The sequence below is a fragment of the Sinocyclocheilus rhinocerous genome, unplaced genomic scaffold (assembly GCF_001515625.1).
Source record: "Sinocyclocheilus rhinocerous isolate Xijiao unplaced genomic scaffold, SAMN03320098_v1.1 scaffold444, whole genome shotgun sequence".
In the NCBI taxonomy this organism is placed as follows: domain Eukaryota; kingdom Metazoa; phylum Chordata; class Actinopteri; order Cypriniformes; family Cyprinidae; genus Sinocyclocheilus; species Sinocyclocheilus rhinocerous.
In genome coordinates this window covers 2,192,569-2,210,797 of record NW_015645540.1, presented here as the reverse complement: position 1 = coordinate 2,210,797, position 18,229 = coordinate 2,192,569, and the positions used below count along the sequence as shown (strand labels likewise).

The 18,229-nt window shown below is 37.6% G+C and overlaps 3 protein-coding genes across 9 annotated transcripts in view; all 3 read left to right on the top strand.

Annotated features, from left to right (window-relative positions):
- Positions 1 to 1,865, top strand: part of LOC107706410 (inhibitor of growth protein 5-like) — a 5,896-nt gene extending 4,031 nt beyond the window's left edge. The window contains exons 5-8 of the mRNA XM_016510126.1: positions 919 to 1,012; positions 1,121 to 1,256; positions 1,523 to 1,584; positions 1,671 to 1,865. Coding sequence (XP_016365612.1) covers positions 919 to 1,012; positions 1,121 to 1,256; positions 1,523 to 1,584; positions 1,671 to 1,710 — 332 coding nt within the window. The 3' untranslated portion in view covers positions 1,711 to 1,865. The remainder of the gene's footprint in view (positions 1 to 918; positions 1,013 to 1,120; positions 1,257 to 1,522; positions 1,585 to 1,670) is intronic.
- A 291-nt stretch (positions 1,866 to 2,156) lies between these two features.
- On the top strand, positions 2,157 to 15,074 carry LOC107706409 (serine/threonine-protein kinase PAK 2-like). 6 transcript variants are annotated; one of them, XM_016510124.1, is made up of 15 exons: positions 2,157 to 2,437; positions 3,119 to 3,137; positions 8,919 to 9,151; positions 10,101 to 10,204; positions 10,459 to 10,603; positions 10,689 to 10,810; positions 10,928 to 11,060; positions 11,188 to 11,251; positions 11,389 to 11,437; positions 12,069 to 12,181; positions 12,699 to 12,816; positions 12,903 to 13,002; positions 13,085 to 13,281; positions 13,427 to 13,564; positions 14,385 to 15,074. In XM_016510124.1, exons 3-15 carry the CDS (start codon positions 8,965 to 8,967, stop codon positions 14,469 to 14,471), a joined length of 1,557 nt encoding a protein of 518 aa, XP_016365610.1. In that variant the 5' UTR covers positions 2,157 to 2,437; positions 3,119 to 3,137; positions 8,919 to 8,964; the 3' UTR covers positions 14,472 to 15,074. The 6 variants fall into 6 exon arrangements, with proteins under 6 accessions (XP_016365610.1, XP_016365611.1, XP_016365606.1 ...); XM_016510120.1 differs by lacking the exon at positions 2,157 to 2,437 and adding an exon at positions 2,445 to 2,564; XM_016510125.1 differs by lacking the exon at positions 3,119 to 3,137.
- Positions 15,075 to 15,146: 72 nt separating this feature from the next.
- The window catches only part of klhl6 (kelch-like family member 6), a 23,462-nt gene continuing 20,379 nt past the window's right edge, over positions 15,147 to 18,229 (top strand). Inside the window, exons 1-2 of one of the 2 annotated variants that reach the window (XM_016510118.1) lie at positions 15,147 to 15,853; positions 16,172 to 16,287. Coding sequence is in view for 1 of the 2 variants with exons in the window: in XM_016510117.1 (XP_016365603.1) it covers positions 16,016 to 16,287 (272 nt within the window). In the remaining variant the exon portion in view is untranslated. Of the gene's footprint in view, positions 16,288 to 18,229 lie in introns of both variants that reach the window. The other variant, XM_016510117.1, reaches the window with a different exon arrangement.

Sequence of the window (18,229 nt, the reverse complement as noted above, 5' to 3'; positions counted from 1 at the left end):
CACTCTGTGTAAAGGGAGCACATCTTACAGTGCGTGCATAATTATTATTCACATTGATATTCTGATCATATGTTTTTCCAAGCACATTTTACCAATTCCAAACCACATCAATCTTAACAACTACTATTATTTTTGTATTGAATCATTTAGAAGTGATATATAATTGTACATGAAGGCTGGAAATAAAAAACTCCTTATTAAGGTGTGCAGAATTATTAGGCAGGTTTTCTTTTACAGATGAATGAGCCAAAAAGATTTAACTCCGACTGAGAAGTCAAAAATGATTAAATCATATTTTCAAAAAATACTGACTTTGAGCAGCTGCATGTTTGAGCTGCATTCCTAGGTCAAAGATGAAAAAATGGGATTTACAATAAAAAGTAATTTACAAAATTATTTTGACTTGAGTTTATTTATTAATGAGTAACGTATCTTTTGAGTGAATGTGCAAATTTTTAATGTTGACAGGTTTTACCATGTTATTACAACATTTTTAACCACTTTTTATTAATTTAAAAATTGAGAAATTCTTTCAAATTTACATCTTGTACAAGAACTACAACAAAAATCAGTTTGATGCATATTTTATCAATATTTTAGAAATTGATTTATTTTATTTATCACCAGTACTGACTTCAGTGGATTTCATTAATTCAATTTGAAAATTTATGAAACCTACACATTCAAAACATTATTACTCTGACATTTTTAATGTAAATGTTAAGTGTAAGTGAAATGTTAAGTACTGTAAGGTCTTTCATGACACTACATATTCTGGGGTGTGAATTTGATAGGTGCTTGATATAAAATAAATGGTGCTTTAAAAAGTCCTTGAAAGTCCTTGAATCTGGTGTTCATGAAAGAGTGGGAACCCTTGTCATTTAGGGTGAGACTAAACAGACTCATTTGTTGTTTCAGAGGATAAGAATATAAAAGACAAGAGGGGATCCCATGGAAGAGACAAGAAAGGATCAGATCAAGATTCACCCAAGCAGAAAAAAACGAAAACTGGGTAGCTGTCATATTAAAAGGACACATTTGATTGATGCCAGTATATATTATTTTAAGGCTTTGTATTCAACTCTTTTTGTGTGTGTGTGTCTTGTCTCTCAAACACTAGTGCCAACATAAGTGAATCTCTGCTCGCCATGCACCCATCAGATGTCCTGGATATGCCAGTGGACCCTAATGAACCCACATACTGTTTGTGTAGTCAAGTATCATATGGAGAAATGATTGGATGTGACAATTCTGATGTGAGTAATAGTTATATAATATATATAATTTTAAAATTATTTTTAAGCCATTGTTTGAGAAAACACAATTGTCACACAGAAACAAGTACCATTTTACATAATAAAATAAGGAAAAAAGAGACTAATTGATTTAATTATGGTTTATAATATCCAAAATACTGCCAGTCCAGTGGGAATAGGCATTTATTTTGGTAAATAATAGAGAGAAGTCATTTTATTGTTGATATGTAAAAGAATTAAAAAGAAGGTTTCTTCTCTTTTAACAGTGTCCAGTAGAATGGTTTCACTTTGCTTGTGTCGGCCTAACAACCAAACCAAAGGGAAAATGGTGAGCCAAATCCCTTTACTTCATATTTATTTTATTTGCATACTTCACATACTGACTGACTTTTTTAATGTGTTCTCTGTTTACAGGTACTGCCCACGATGCACCCAAGAGATGAGAAAAAAATAGTCCACTTCAACAATGCATCCTGAATTAAATGTCCAGTTGTTACAACCTATTCAGTGGAAATCAATTAACCTTTTGTAAAAGTGCCTTTGCTATGTAGATGACCATGAATGTAACAACAGGGAAGAATATTAAATGCATTTCCCAGTTGCTGCCAGCAGAGGGCTTGGATCTCTTTTCATTTTGCTTTAGAATAAAGTTTATTTATGGTGATGACTTTTATACCTTGTCTAAATAGCTAAATATCATACTATCTATAATATATAAAAATATTTTTATGCTAATCTAAACGCCTGGCTCTCACAGGACTTACTTAAAATACTTACGTTGGCATACCGGTGAGTCGTAGAATGAAATTATTTGACAAAGTTAGAATCCGATCAGTATAGGGAAATGTAGTTCTTAGAGAACTCCATCTCAGCGCAACATAATAGAAATGTAGACTACATTTCCCGTCATGCAACAGCCGTCAGAACGCATGGACGGAACCCATTTGCAAACAGTAGTTTGAGGTAGCAGAAAACTTATGATCACAGTTAGTTTTTGCGCGCATTTTAATCATATTTATTAAATTTTTTATTATAATAGGTTAGAATAAAAACCTGATTAACCGAAAAAGCTACGTTTAGTGAAGTCCAAACACTGGGCTGGGTCGACAGTTCCGCTTCCCCTCCGCCATAGCAAGACAGATCCCGGGTCCAAGAAGAAGTTAACTCAAAAAAACTTACAAGTACGTCGACACGGCATCCCAAATCATAATCTCAAGGGAAATATTCATATTATACTTGCAGCAAAATCTGTTTATGAGAGTGGGAAAAGGCGGAGCTAAAACTTCGAAGAGGTTTGCGGGAGTTCTGGTGAGTTGAAAACGCAAAACTGGTCTAATCTTGACATCTGCTCGGCCAGCAGTGCGCAGACCACTTGATATTCAAAAAAGATGATGTGTATTTATGATTTATCATTAAGCTTTTGATTTTTATAATACTCTTGTTTTAATACAGAGCTGTTTGTTTTGCCGCTTAGAAGTATTCTGGGTTATCTTTTCCCAAAGATTATGAATTAACACAAGTAGATAGCCAACAAAAACACAAGAGAACTAAACCTTAGTTTCCATTACGCTTTAAAATTTTTACATCAACTGTTTTATATTAGTGTTTGTTGAAGTGTTCTTGTGTGAAGGAAAAAATTACTGTAAATCAAAGTCACATCTTATAGGCATTTCTTTAATGTTTTTGCTGGTATGTCATGTGACAATTATGTTTTCTTTTCTTCATGGAAAACAAAGTAGATGTTTGGCATAAATTACAATTTAAGTCACCTTTCACCTTCATTGTATGAAAAAGATGCAGTAAATAAATGGTGACTGAGTTCTCATAGCATTCTGTCTAACATCTCATTTTGTGTTCCACAGAAGAAATGAAGTCATGAGGGTGAGTAAATGATGACAATTTTAATTTCTCTTAACAATAAGCAAGAATTTCGTGGTTAGAAAGCTTGCTGCTGCTTCTCTGGACCAGCACATGCCTCTATTCTCCAATAGCATGGAAGGAGGATGACAGCTAGGCTTAGTTCAGGAAGTCTTGCTCAGTATTTCCTTATATAGAAGCTGCAAATACAAAAGGCCCCTGGTCTGTCTTCCTGTAAACAGTTCCTCTACACAACCACACATCTGTAAAAGAGAGGCGTGCTCTGATATCTTTGTTTTGGTCCAGTTGGTCAGATTAAGTGCAAGTGTGTGACCTATAGTGGTCGTGACTGGTAGGATCAAGAAATGCTTCTGTTATCTGTCCACCAATCAGAAGAGGAGGGGATATGAGTAATAGGAAGTGGTGGCACTCTGCTGATGTTTTTTTCTTCTTCACTGTCTCTCTAGTGGTTGCTTGAAGATTGTAATCGGCACTATCAGAAGTAACATAGCTGGAATTTTTTTGACCAAAAATGTTTGATAGATTCAGTCCATGGAACTTGTATCAGTGCATCATGTCTGTTGGCTGAATGCTGATTAGTGAATAGTGATGTTCTTGCATTCATACTGAGGACCCACATTGCATTCATAGTCACTGGCACCTTATGTTTACTTTTGACCCGCCAGTCTGTAAGTGTGAAAAACAAATATATTCTGGTTAGTTTAGGCCTGGCGCAGCTCATATCAAAGAGGCTCAGGGGAGCAGACGGGAATGTCCACAGTCCCGCTTCCCATGAGCTTTCTCTGGCATTTTCATCTCACTTCACCTGTTCGTACACAAACTGAGAGGACAGCGTTCAGCCTTTGGCTGAAGTCCTACTTACTTTTTATGCATGACATAAATGGAAAAAGAATATCTTTATGATGTTATTGGAGAAAATCCTGTAATTTGTAACAAGTGGTATTTTCTGTGATATTACTGAGAATTTATGCATTTGGCAGATGCTTTTATGTAATGGAACTTACGTTGAATTCAAGGTTTGCATTTTTATCGGTTCACGTGCTCCCTGGAAATCAAATCCATGACTTTGGTCTTACTAGCGACATGCTCTTCTTTTGGTCTTGAATTCATGTCTTAGATTAGTCTATTGCTGTGTTGATAATGCATAAATCAAAAGTAAAAGTAAAAACAGAAAGTAAAAAAAACAACAACAAGCTGACTCACCTTTGGTGTCAAATGGTGTCTTGTCACAGCAGTGGGGCAAATGAAAAGCCAGTAGTTGTTGTCAAGCATAGATCATGGCATGCTTCACTTGATCTACAGTACATCTATTTATGGGCACTTTTTCATTTAGCAAACACTTTTGTCCACTTTGTGTTCATTGAGATTTTTTTTATATTGAATAGTTATCTTCTTTTAAAGCAGTGTTCCTCACAACTGGTCTTGGAGGGCTGCTGCCCTGCAGAGTTTAACTCAGACCTTGGTCAAACTCCCCTACCTGTGAATTTCTAGTGATCCTGAAGACCTTGATTAACTTGCTCATGTGTGGTTGGGTTGAAGCTAAAATCTGCAGGGCACTGGTTTGAGGAACACTGTTTTAATTCCTCACATCAGTGCTTGAAGTGGGCCGGTATGCTTTTTTGTGCGTACCGGCACTTCTGACATGTTGCCAGTACGGAGTTCCTCTTTTTTTCCACTTCAAGCACTGCCTCACATAATCAGCAAAGTTCAAGAACAATGGACGATTGACAGACGGATATGTGGTCATCAGCAGGGCTCTAGAAATTACAACTGAAATGGTCACAGATGTGATAAAAAAAATATTTTTTTGACAATTTAAAATCTGGTCACCTTTGACTTTGTGGAAAACTTTGTATGCATCCATTTTGTCCTGTGACTCATTGGTTAAGTACATCTTCAGAGTGCATGCCAGTATTTCCTGCATGCAACAGTGAATTCAGCACAAGCCTTGATGTCTGATTCACAGATAAATAGTTCTTACAAAGCAGTTCTCAGTGAAAAAGATTCTTGAAGCATTTTAAAACTAATCTCAGTCATATTGGAACAACGCTCGCTCTTTATCAAATGATTCTGTAATTTATCAACAAACTAAGTAATTTGGCTAATTTGATTCCTAAATGTTTTCTTTTTTTCCTTGGAGTCCTGAATCACATTATGCATGGCTTCACAGAAATAGTTATGGAATCAGTAGCTTGAGGCTGTAAGATTCATGATAGCGCTAGACTAACAGTTTCTAAAGTGGAAACCTGAAACACTGGCTCTGAGTGGAAAAAACTCATGAAATGGACCATGCAGAAGTGTGTTTGAGCCTATAAAACACCGTGTGCTGGAGAGAGCCACACCTCTCCAAATCACTGTCATTACGGGACAGCAAGTTAAGACTTGATGATCCCAAATAACATTCCTTAAGGAAAAATGGAAAATTTCGTATAGAAATCTGCAATGATCTGGCAATCTGTGTAGTGTTATTCAATACTGAATGAAGCCATGCTTCAAACAAAAGATTTTTCTTTTCACATCCTTTTTTTATAGATTTGTGGGGGTGAACATGCTCTCAAATCAAGCTTTTAAGACACCTCCCATAATCCTGATTCATTCCTAGTAGTGTGATTGTTGTGTAACGGTGGTGGTTCCTCAGAGAGAGAGTCAGTAATGTGTAAAGGTATGTCCAGTCTAATGTCTCCTCCGCTGTAGAGCCTTACATCAAGCCTGAGGAATGGTATATCACTATAGCAGTGCGCAGCACAAAGGCATGACTGCACTCGCAGCGTTTCATCCTGCTGTGGAATGAAGCACGCCTGCTTCAACACGCCTCTTATCTCAGCTCTCTTCAGTGGAAGCACAGGGAGAAAGAGGCTGTGGACACACCATAGCAAAGACCCTCAATGTCCCAGGAGTGTGCCAGATCTGGGCCAGGGACGTCAGTTGGATCTTTCCATCAGGGTTCTTCAGGGTGAGATGGCATCACTGGTGGTACTGGCATCTGATTGCATCCTTTTTCATTGATTTCTTTAGAGTTGACTATGCGCCTTTTTTACAAGCTGAAGTGGCTGGAAAAAGCTCTTTAAACTGATTGCACTTCAAAATAAATGAATTGAATTAATTTAGATTTTATTTGTTTGACTACTTGATAAAAGATACAAGTGTTTTAAGCTCATGGTTTTTGATTTGTGTAGGGTTTATGTTGTTGTTAGATTTCATGGGATACGTATACAAGTTTTATTTCTATTTCTAACCAGACTAGCTTCTGAGAATGTTTGTTGCAGTAACTGCACTGATCTTTATGCTGCCCATGTTTCTTCTCTATAGGGAAACAGGAACTGGCTCACGAGTGTTAGTCTAAGATCATGCAAGTCTTGTGCAATATTTAGACTTTTATTGATCGTTTCTCAATTCTTCAGAAATATCTTTGTTAAAGCTCAGGTAAAACATGATTTTTATGTCTTTTTGATCTTTTTAAGCTTTCATGATGAAAGCACTTCTTTGGGATTTATTTAGGTCTCAGTTATAGAAGTTAAGTGATGTAGTGAAATGTTTCAACTAAACCATTCAACTAAACTTTTAATATTGCATCACTTTTTGTCATTTTCATTTAATTTGAGTTTGCTCAGCTAGACTGTTGATTCTGGAAATTATTCAGAAGAAACTATAAAGTGTGTAATCTATGGATGCTTGAAGCAATTACTTGTTAGAAAAGTCTTTTTCAGATTCATTAAACCTCAGAACTCTTGGCCATCACACTCTCTTTTGTCTCTGCAGTTGTAATCAGTCAGGTATCTGTGGCCTTTGTTGTTTGAATACAATGCACAGTTGAACTGTGCTGTCAAACAGGAAGACATTGTGGTCATGTTGAGGTTGAATTGCATATGATTTGCTGAATTAACCTCACTAAGGTGAGACAGGGTTTTACCTTATTTGGACATGTTGATGACAGGGGCGGAGAGGATGCAGACAGCCGTGTGATGGCACTGATTTCTAACCAGACTTGACAGACTGTTGGCGAAAACCCCTTTGTACCATTTGAGGTCAAATGCCCTTGATGGGGTTTTCTATTATGCTACAGAATAAATATCTCTTCCTTACTAGTAGAAATTTGAAAGCAAAAAGATTCAGGACACATTGTTAAATTCACCTCTATTCCAAAATCAAATAAAAAATATAGAATTTTAAAGAATAATAAATGTGCTTCCAACAAACAATCAATAAGTAGGTTTTAGCCAAAAATGAAAAATAAACTTTCGGTAACTGAACTAAATATGCTGTTGAGGGCTGTTAACAGGTAATGAACCAAATTTCTTCAGCAATTTCTTCTGCCTCTCAATATTTCAACTAAACTTAGATGTTGTTATTCTATCATCATTTTTGGTCATGATGAAATGTGTCCACACTGCTGACATGTTTACCTGTTGTAGCTTGTCCGCACTTCAAAACTATCTCGGCCAAATTCGACCAAAACCACACATTATCGTTGCTGAAATTGTTTCATCACTAAGAATCATTTGCAATTTTATTCAAATATATTTGTATAGCACTTTGTCAATTTAATATTGTTCCGGTGCAGTTTTACAATAAACTTTGACAGCCCTTAAAATACATAACAGTAACAAAGAAATACTCTAAAATATACCCTAAGAATGTGGCCCCACTGAAGATGTGCCTGTTACAAAGAAGGCAATCCCATAGTTCATTGTGACAGCATCAATGAAAATTCTTATCCAAGATGACCATCTGCAAAAATGTCAACAATTCTGTGTTTTTCTGTCAATATGGGGTGCTGTGTGTACATTAATGAGGAAAAAAAATTAACTTAAATGATTTTAGCAAATGGCTGCAATATAACAAAGAGTGAAAAATTTAAGGGGGTCTGAATACTTTCCGTACCCACTGTATATATATGTGCTCCATGTGTATTCCATGTGCTCTGTATTTTTATGTGTCAAGTTTCTTAAATGTTTCACGTGAGGAGATCAGGTATTTATGTGGTTGCTGTCTATGTAGAGTGCAACAAATCAGTTACTTAGTTAAGAGGTTGTATTTTGGTTAAGATGCTATCATAGCCACTAGACAGCAAGGTAGCAAAGCTCACCAGGTTTAAGTGTGCTTATGTCACCCAGCCATCCTTAGCAAGGCATCCTGTTGTGCAGACTTGCATTCTGACCTGAAAACCTCAGCACTTTCAGTTGAAATGATGACCTGCTAGAACTGTCACTCTCAGAGGATTGCAATGCTAAGCTAACTGACAGCTCTCTGTTACAGATGAATGGCAGTGGCAGCGAATACTCCAAAAAGTTTCAGTTGCTTTCGCATAGGGGCGGACATTGTTGGCGGATCTCAAAAAAGAGTTGGCAGCTAGCAGAACATGAGACAGAGTCTCTCTGTTCATGCTAACTTGTTGACTGGCTGCTTTTGTAGCACAGTAGCAGCTGTTGGCTAGTGGTTAGTTAGCTTTGCACTGTTTTAGCAGACTCTTGGTGTGGCTATTGTGGTGGTTGGAAAGCTCTCATAAAAGGTCTGTACAATAAAATTCTGAAATTGTTCCTCTGAGATTTTACTGAAATAGTTACATTGTTTTTATGGGCATTTAAAGCAACGCATTACTGGATGAACAACCTTGGCTGGTTTGTTTATTTTGCTTGTATTTTGCCAGTGATGAATCTGATTTTCCCTGATAAAGTCTCCTGCCAAAATGGCCTGTTATCTGTCATTCTCTTCATTTGTTGTATCCTAATTGTCTTTAGTGCAGCAATTCATTTATCAGCTAAGATGTTTGTTTCTCTGCTGCAGGTTGATCTCTGAAACCCTATTACCCATCTGAGTGTGTTTCCCTGTCATGTCTGACAACGGAGAGCTGGAGGACAAACCCCCTGCCCCCCCAGTCAGAATGAGCAGCAACTTTAGCACCGGCATCAAGGACAGTATGTCAACAAACCCCAGTTCTAAACCCCTGCCCTCTGTCCCAGAGGAGAAGAGGGACAAACCGCGCAACAAGATCATATCCATATTCTCAGCAGAGAAAGGTAGGACCAGACGACCCAGGTTGCACTAAAAGCAGTATTTTGGGTCAATACAAAACACAATTTGTGCTGAATACCACAGAAAAATACTTGACTCAAAAATTGGGGTTTCTTTAAGTCACAAAAAATTGCACTTAGATTGTCTTTCTTTATTATATTGTTGAGCTGCAAAGTTGTAATTTTTGCAGTAGGACTTAACATTTTAAGCAGATGAACTTGTGATGTTTTAACAGCATCATTCATGTATATTAATTTTCTCTGTGAAAACGTTTAACCTTATGCATGTTATGAGGTTTGAATTTAGCTTTTAAGTTAATAATTAAGAATAGTTTTTTGTATGTAAATTCTCAATTATAAAGTTTTTTGGGGGTTTTCTCAGCTTATTTGTAAAATGTGTTTGTTTACGTGATTAATTTGATTAAATATTGGCTTATTTAATTTTTGATTCACTTTTTAATTGATGGCCCTAAAAACACAGAAAATCTTGTTCTTTGCTTAAAAAAGTCTTATTCTCTTTCTCCTCTTTGGCCTTGGATAAAATTGTAATGTACAAGGTTAGCAAGTGATTCTATCACATTAGTCTCATGTTAAGATTAATGTTCAATTCTAGTTGCTATATTTTCAAATCAATGTGTTTTTCAACATTTATGGCATTGCCCTGTTTACTTTCATTGTTAATGGCTTACTATAACGCAGATTTTTGCTTTTTTTAAATATTTTCAATGGTAATCAATGCCACAAGTGGTGACAATAAGGCTCTACTTGTATTGAACTCAACACGTTCCTTTAATTTACCTTATAGTACTCTATAGTACGCTGTAACTGATCATATTTTTGGACATAGAGGCTCATCTCAGACTTGGGATCATTGATCGTAAAATTATGTGTGTGTGATAAATTATTATATACAGTGACCAGAAGCATGTAACCACAACCATTCTTTCTGTTGAAGGAAGAAAAAAAGACAAGGATAAGGAGCGTCCAGAGATTTCAAACCCTTCAGACTTTGAGCACACCATACACGTGGGCTTCGATTCTGTCACGGGGGAGTTCACTGTGAGTGAGACGTACTTCCCTACTTTCTTTTAGTGCAGTTTACCCATGCTGCCCCTGATCTGTCCTAATCCATCAAATGCTGAAAGAATTGCCAATTCAATTGCCTAGATTGAATTCTGTGACCATTTGTCTCCTGTCTGTCATAGTGCACTGATTTAATTTGCTGAAGTTTAATTAATCAAATTATTAGATAGGCCCTAACCCTTTCTTATTTTCATTCCCACTTCTCTATCTTTCTCGTTTCTGTCTCTCAGGGCATGCCAGAGCAGTGGGCTCGGCTGCTGCAGACCTCCAACATCACAAAATCTGAGCAGAAGAAAAACCCTCAGGCTGTGCTGGATGTGCTCAAATTCTACGACTCCACAGGCAACAGCAGGCAGAAATACCTCAGCTTTACAGGTAAATGACCTGTAAAATACATAACACCAGTCTAACTGTATTAGTATTTATCCTCTAATGTCTATGTTCATTCACTTGATTTCAGATAAAGATGCACCACCAGCAAAAAAAGGCTCAGAGCAATCACCAGTCAAGGATCCTGATGATAATGACGATGATGAAGCCCCACCTCCTGTTGTAGCACCACGTCCTCAACATACCATATCTGTGAGTTTTTTTTTTTGTCATATTTGTCATATCAAAAAGGCAATATTATTTTAAAATTTTATACTTTATGGTTCTTGAGTATATGCCATATTGTTGGTGTCTTTGTTGTCTGGATAGGTATACACTCGTTCTGTCATCGATCCCATTCCGGCACCTGCTGCCATTGCAGATACAGATGGTTGCAAAGCTGCAGATAAACAGAAGAAGGGCAAGGGCAAGATGACAGATGAGGAGATTATGGAGAAACTTAGTATGTCTTTGGTGATTACTAAACATGCTAAAAGATGCTCACTATAACAATACTGTTATTATATGCACTGCAACATGTGAAAGTGATTTTGTATGACAGAATTCAGTGTTGTTGTGATTGATCTCAGGAACTATTGTCAGTATTGGAGATCCCAAGAAAAAATACACAAGATACGAAAAAATTGGACAAGGGTAAATATATTCAATGATTCATAGCTATTTTGGAAGTTTTACTTTCAATATATCAGTCTGTATAACAAAATCAGTTAGCCAGTAGCTGAATTTATAAACTTTGAAGATTGCTTCAATTGAATGTTTTCTCTTTACAGTGCGTCTGGTACGGTGTACACAGCCATTGACGTTGCTACTGGCCAAGAGGTTTTTTCTCTATTCAATTCTTAATCTAATTTTAATCTGTTTCCTGAGAAAAGTCCTTGAATAAACAACATCATAACTGAATTTACATATGGGTCGAGGACAATTGCTTAATGTACACTACTGTTCACGCATTAAATAAAAAATGATAGTAAAGACATTCATAATGTTACAAAAGATTTCTATTTCAAAGAAATTGCAGTTTTTAAATGATTTATTCATCAAAGAATCCAAATTTTTAGCAGCACAATTGTTTTCAACATTAATAATAAGAAATGTTTCTTGAGCACCACATCAGCAAATTAGAATGATTTGTGAAGAATCATGTGACACATTTTAAATTATATTAAAACTGAATTTTAAATTGTAATAATATTTCATAATATTACTGTTTTTATTTTATTTTTGATCAAATAAATTCAGCCTTGGTGAGCATAAGAGACTTTAAAAAAAACTTACCTATAACTTAACTATACAGACCCCAAACGTTTTCAATGGTAGTGTATTTAATATCATTAATCATACTACATTAACATGAAAAGGACCACCATAATTTAATTGTTTGAGTTTCTTTTTGGCCTTTCTCAGTTAGTTGACACAGGCCAAGCAAACTGACAGTGATGTGTTTCCATAGGTTGCCATCAAGCAGATTAACCTACAGAAGCAGCCCAAGAAGGAGCTGATCATCAATGAGATCCTGGTGATGAAGGAGATGAAGAACCCAAACATTGTCAACTTCGTAGACAGGTAGTTACATCCCTTAAAGCTATTTAAACATGGCTGAAGTCATGTTATTTTGTGCATTATGTCCCATAATATGTTTCCAGCCATTAGGGGTTGTACCGACTAGTCGACTTCAATGCTCTGCCATGACGCTTTAAGCTTGACGTCGACTAGTCGCTGGTCACGCAATCGCTCTCACTAATGCATTCATATTAATGTAATCTTTACTGTGCTACTTTATCTGTATCTGATTTAGAACGAGCAGAAATCTGTGAGAAACATAACGACTCAAAGACAAAAGAACTGTTAAAAATGAGCTGTTATAGGAGCAATAGCCCATGTGGGCAGCGCTGTGTCATATGCCATAGCTGTGTTTATCACAGCTCCAGACTTACTTGTTCATTAATGACGTCATCAGCGACTAGTCGACTTCGACTCGACTTTCATCACATAAAAGTCGACTTTAAAAAAATCAGAAGACGTCCAACCCCTTCCAGCCATCTACTGTAACATCTACCTTCTGTTTTTTGTGTGTGTGCAGCTTCTTGGTAGGAGATGAGCTCTTTGTGGTAATGGAGTACCTTGCTGGAGGCTCTCTGACCGACGTGGTTACAGAAACCTGCATGGATGAAGCACAAATCGCTGCTGTCTGCAGAGAGGTACAGTATTTCTGGCATAGTTGTGAGCTCTGAACCGTTTGTTTTTCCCATCACCACCTGAACATTGTTGTCTGTTTCCTCCACAGTGTTTACAAGCTCTAGAGTTCCTGCATTCAAACCAGGTCATTCATCGAGACATCAAAAGTGACAATGTTCTATTAGGAATGGATGGATCTGTCAAACTAAGTGAGTCCACAATCCCACTGTCAAGACCTGGCTTCATTATGTCAGAACAGTTTGTTTGAATTGTTTGCTCTCCTCTTTTCAGCTGATTTTGGGTTCTGTGCTCAAATCACGCCTGAGCAAAATAAGAGAAGCACCATGGTAGGAACACCCTACTGGATGGCCCCTGAGGTGGTCACACGTAAAGCATATGGACCCAAAGTGGACATATGGTCCCTGGGTATCATGGCCATTGAGATGGTAGAGGGCGAACCTCCTTATCTCAATGAAAACCCTCTGAGGGTGAGCCTTTCTTGTCTTTTACTTTTATTACTCTGTCACTGATTCATTTATGAAGTCTTTTTGTAATTAATGACAGTGGCTCAAGTGATCTGTTTAACTTTAAAAAAAAAGATTTATGGCATTAATGCTTAATGTTCATCTCCAGGCGCTGTACCTCATCGCTACTAATGGCACCCCAGAGCTGCAGAACCCAGAGAAGCTGTCACCCATTTTTAGAGACTTCCTAAACCGCTGCCTCGAGATGGATGTGGAGAAGAGAGGTGGAGGAAAAGAACTCTTGCAGGTAAAGAGCAAAACTGAATCCCAAAATGCCTCAACAAATTGTTTTGTCAGTTTATACCTCTGTTTGAATACACCAGGGTTTCCTAAACGGGGGTTTGGGAGGGAATTCGCAATAGGTTTGTGATGTGATAAGCTAATAATTAATAAAATTGAATGTAAAATTAAAATAGATAAATAGGGCTGCAAAATTAATCAAAATAAAACGGTAACCACTATTTGGATGAGTGAATTTGGGAATGCAATGTGCACTAGGTTCTCTTTATTTAAGTTCACAAAATTTCCAGCATTTTTGTGGACAAACGTTTACAGCATTTCACCAGTGTTCATTTGAAAGTGAAGAATTTCAGGCACAAACATTAGTAGTAGTAGTTGAAGCTTGTGGTGTAAAATAAAAATATTTTTATAATGATCAAATATTCGTTTTTTTTTTTTTTTTTTACTTTAAAGTACAATTGTAATTTAAAACAGTAATATATTTCTGCCTTCCTTTTTATAGAGTTAAAACTAATAATCATTATTAAAATTCATTGAAATAATAATTTAAATTCATTTAATAAAAAAAGATTAAGTATTTTGTTTACTTGCAAGTCTTGTGACTCTTAACCATCATCAGAGAACCGTGAATATGTGGATATGTTTTTAAATGATTGAAATATTAACTTAAATTCTCGGGGTACTTCAAGTAAATAAAAAATAAAAAAAAACATATTTTGTCGTTTGGCTGACAAAAAGGGTTTGGGAACCCTTAGAATAGACTGTGGAGGTATTGATGACTAGTCGATTTTCTGGAAAATGTGCTAATGTCCTTCTGTCTCTTGCAGCATCCTTTCCTCAAGCTGGCGAAGCCTCTCTCCAGCCTCACTCCCCTTATACTTGCTGCCAAGGAGGCAATGAAGAGTAACCGCTAGCCGTTTGTCACTATGTGCCAATGGCCAAATTCCTTCTCACAACCGATTCCTGTGAGAATCTCTATCACTCCAGCAGGGTCCCCCTTCTAGTCCCGTGAAGGACCTTTGCTATTCAGCTCTGAGGACCCTAGTCATCGCCACCCAGGCGACTAACTTGCACAATCACCATGTCTTGCCTCCTCACACCAAACTCTCCTTTAACGTGCCTTTAAGGGAATACAAAACCAGAGGAGCCACTGACTGTAGACCTCTCTTGTTTTCTACTGATGTCTCTCATTGTATTTTTTTTATGTAAACCGTTCAGACACCATTGCATTGGTCAGTGTGTAACTGAACATTTCAAATTTCTCTTGAATTTTAATTAGTTTTGAGTATTGTTGAACTCTGGCCTAACAAAGTACTTTTTTTCCCTTTTTTACCTTCTAGAGAAGCTAGACAAACTGTCCCATCCTCCCTTAATGACCTGTCACTTGTGCCTACTACCTATTTGCCTTTACTTGTCTCAACAAAATGGAACAATGTTGCTGTATGAAATTAAATGAACCATTTCTGTTTTTAAAATTGTATTGCAAAACTTAGTTTATTAAATCGTTTTGTATATTATGTATTTTGATTAGCATGCAGAAATGGGGGGGGAAACATGAATTGGGACATTTTCACAGGTTTTGTATTAGTGTATGTATACAGTATTTTATATTTTAACTAAAAATCTGACAGAATACCAGACCTTAATGCATCTCCAGAGGTTGTCATAGAATAATTTGAATAATTTGCTATATTTGCATGTTAAATCTAACTTGTTTTTAACATAACATTTCAATGAGAAACATTTTCAGACATTCCAATTGAGTAAATACACTTCCTGTCTTTTTTCTGCTTGTTTCCTATGAGATACAAAGTTTTTAATGATGAAACCATCATAAAATATATCCTTTGTAAATTATTATTAAAACAGACTTGGCGCAAAGATGGTTGAACCTGTAACATCGACTGGTACATTTCTAGAGCTTGCATCATTCTGTCATGACTCTGAAAAGATCTAGTTGTTACACTGATTACAGTACTTGATGAAATCTAAATGAAATTCATGTTAATACTGCTGTGAATCCTATTTAATCAGACTGTAGTGTTTAAACATCTCTGTACAAGAAAAGGATGTCCTTATATATATTTCTTTCTTTTTTTAGATTTTTTTCAGAAGGTATAATTAAGACATTTGTTTCCTTTTTAATGAAGCTGTGATGTTTGATGAATAGCGTGAGCATGTGAAATTATATATTTCCCCTTGAACAGTTGCTTTAAATGCACAAGTTTGCAAATAGCACAGAGGAACAGGCATAATCCAAACGACTTGAGAAATTGCAGAGCTGAATTTGAGAGGCGTCAGTCAGTACTTCCTCTTTGTCCGTCATGAAAACAGGAAGTTTATATGTTAGAAAAGAACAGTTCAGCTTTCGGCTCTAGTGTTTCACCCATATCTAGACATCACATGGTGTTAAACATCATTCAGAGGTTAAATCTGTAACTTTTTGGGACTCTGGATCATGGCTGACACTTTAGAGAATAACTCTGAGTGCCCTTCATCTGCCAAGAGTGAAGCTTCAGCAGGTGGTCTGAGCATGCTGGAGAGCTCGATGCAGGAGAACCGTCAAGATGGTCAGGTTGTGTTTGAAGACTCTGTGTTTGCTGGTTATTTGCAGGATGGACTGCACAGTCTCCGGCTGGAGGACAGCTTAATCGACGTCAGCCTCCTCGTACAGGGTCAGAGCTTCCAGTGCCATCGAGTGGTCCTTGCTGCAGCCAGTCATTATTTCAGGTTAGCCAGTAGCACATTCGGGTCATTTGATGTGATACACAGAGAAATTAGTTTGCTTGTTTCATGTAACATTTATTTTTATTAAAAAAAATAGTAAGAGAGCTTCTTCTTTAAATAAATATACGGGCTGGGCGACATGGCCAAAAAATTATCACGATCATTTTTTTCCATATCAGTCGATATCGATAATTATCACTATAAATGTCAAATTTTTATTTCTTTCCAGTTTAAGGCAGATTTTTTGCTCTAATGTGAAAGTTGTAAAAACCAGACGGTTAAAAACTAATCTTTATGTTCAGAACATGACAAACACTTCACGTTTTTTAATTCTTTACACTTTACCAGCCATTTCCCTTAAAGGGGTCATATGATGCTGCTAAAAAGAACATTATTTTGTGTATTTGGTGTAATGAAATGTGTTTATGCGGTTTAAAGTTAAAAAAACACATTATTTTCCACATACTGTACATTATTGTTTCTCATCTATGCCCCGCCTTTTTGAAACGCGTCGATTTTTACAAAACTAATCGGTCTGAAAAGCGAGGTGTGCTCTGATTGGCCAGATATCCAGTGCGTTGTGATTGGCCGAATACCTCAAGCATGAGACGGAAATGTTACGCCCCTCACATACTGTTGATGCCGTGTCCGGCCGGAGCGACGAGACAAAAACATGAAAACCCATTATAAACGAGGCATTTGTTGCATCCAGTGGGGACATAATTACGGATTATAATGACTTATACTGTCTTTTTACGCATTGCGTTGCATTGCGCCGCGTAAACATAAAACCCTGTCTGCATTTGTGATCAGAGAAATGACAAACAACAAGTGCTAACGTTAATCCACACTGCCCAAAACTCGCGTTTGAATCATCAGTAGCAAATCCTTTAAATGAAAACGTACTCACGTGAGTCAGAACTGCTGGCATTTTAGTCTAACGTGACTCTCCCAGGATCAGTAAACAGTCCTCCATAAAATGTGCCGGCAATCCACAGCACTAAGTTGATGTATTTCCTCAGCGACCAGCACAGATCAGCTCTAGGCATGACGAAGCGGATATCGTCCTCTTTTGGAAGACCAAACAAAGTAGTTTCGCTTTCACAACGAAAAACACAGCGGCCTAGCGTGAGCGAAAGCCCCGGCTTAGCCTGAGCTGAAGCCGGGCAAGAGTGAGCTGAGGCGGCGGGGTCGAGAACGGCGGTCCCGGCGAAGGAGCGCTGAAAACGGTGAGGGCCGATCCGGCGATCCACAGCACTAAGTTGATGTATTCCCTCAGCGACCAGCACAGATCAGCTCTAGGCATGACGAAGCGGATATCGTCCTCTTTTGGAAGACCAAACAAAGTAGTTTCGCTTTCACAACGAAAAACACAGCGGCCTAGCGTGAGCGAAAGCCCCGGCTTAGCCTGAGCTGAAGCCGGGCAAGAGTGAGCTGAGGCGGCGGGGTCGAGAACGGCGGTCCCGGCAAAGGAGCGGTGAAAACGGTGAAAGCCAATCCGGCGATCCACAGCACTAAGTTGATGTATTCCCTCAGCGACCAGCACAGATCAGCTCTAGGCATGACGAAGCGGATATCGTCCTCTTTTGGAAGACCAAACAAAGTAGCTTCGCTTTCACAACGAAGCACACAGCGTCTTCAGGACATGGCGGCAGCGGCAACAATACTACAGTGAGAATAAAAGTTACGCCTTCTTTCTTTGCGTGAACATTTGGGCGGCGTTATGCAAATCTTCCCACATAGTGAGGTAGATATGTGGGGGCGTGTTAGAACGAGCCGTTTTAGGTAGGCGTGGCTAACTCTTAACTTTTATAAAGAATATCTCTTTGGATTTGAGACTTTAGTCTTTGCAACTTTACAGATCTTCTTTATGCACCAAGAGCTTGTAACACTCCAAAGAGAAAGGAAAAAATGAAATCGCATCATATGACCCCTTTAAAAAAAA

Bases quoted from the DNA above. Each gene is read 5' to 3' on its own strand.
- LOC107706409 (XM_016510125.1), top strand. From the start codon at position 8,965: ATGTCTGACAACGGAGAGCTGGAGGACAAACCCCCTGCCCCCCCAGTC. The intron at 10,205-10,458 runs GTGAGTGAGACG...TCTGTCTCTCAG, and splicing joins CTGTCACGGGGGAGTTCACT to GGCATGCCAGAGCAGTGGGC. The intron at 11,061-11,187 runs GTATGTCTTTGG...GATTGATCTCAG, and splicing joins GGAGATTATGGAGAAACTTA to GAACTATTGTCAGTATTGGA.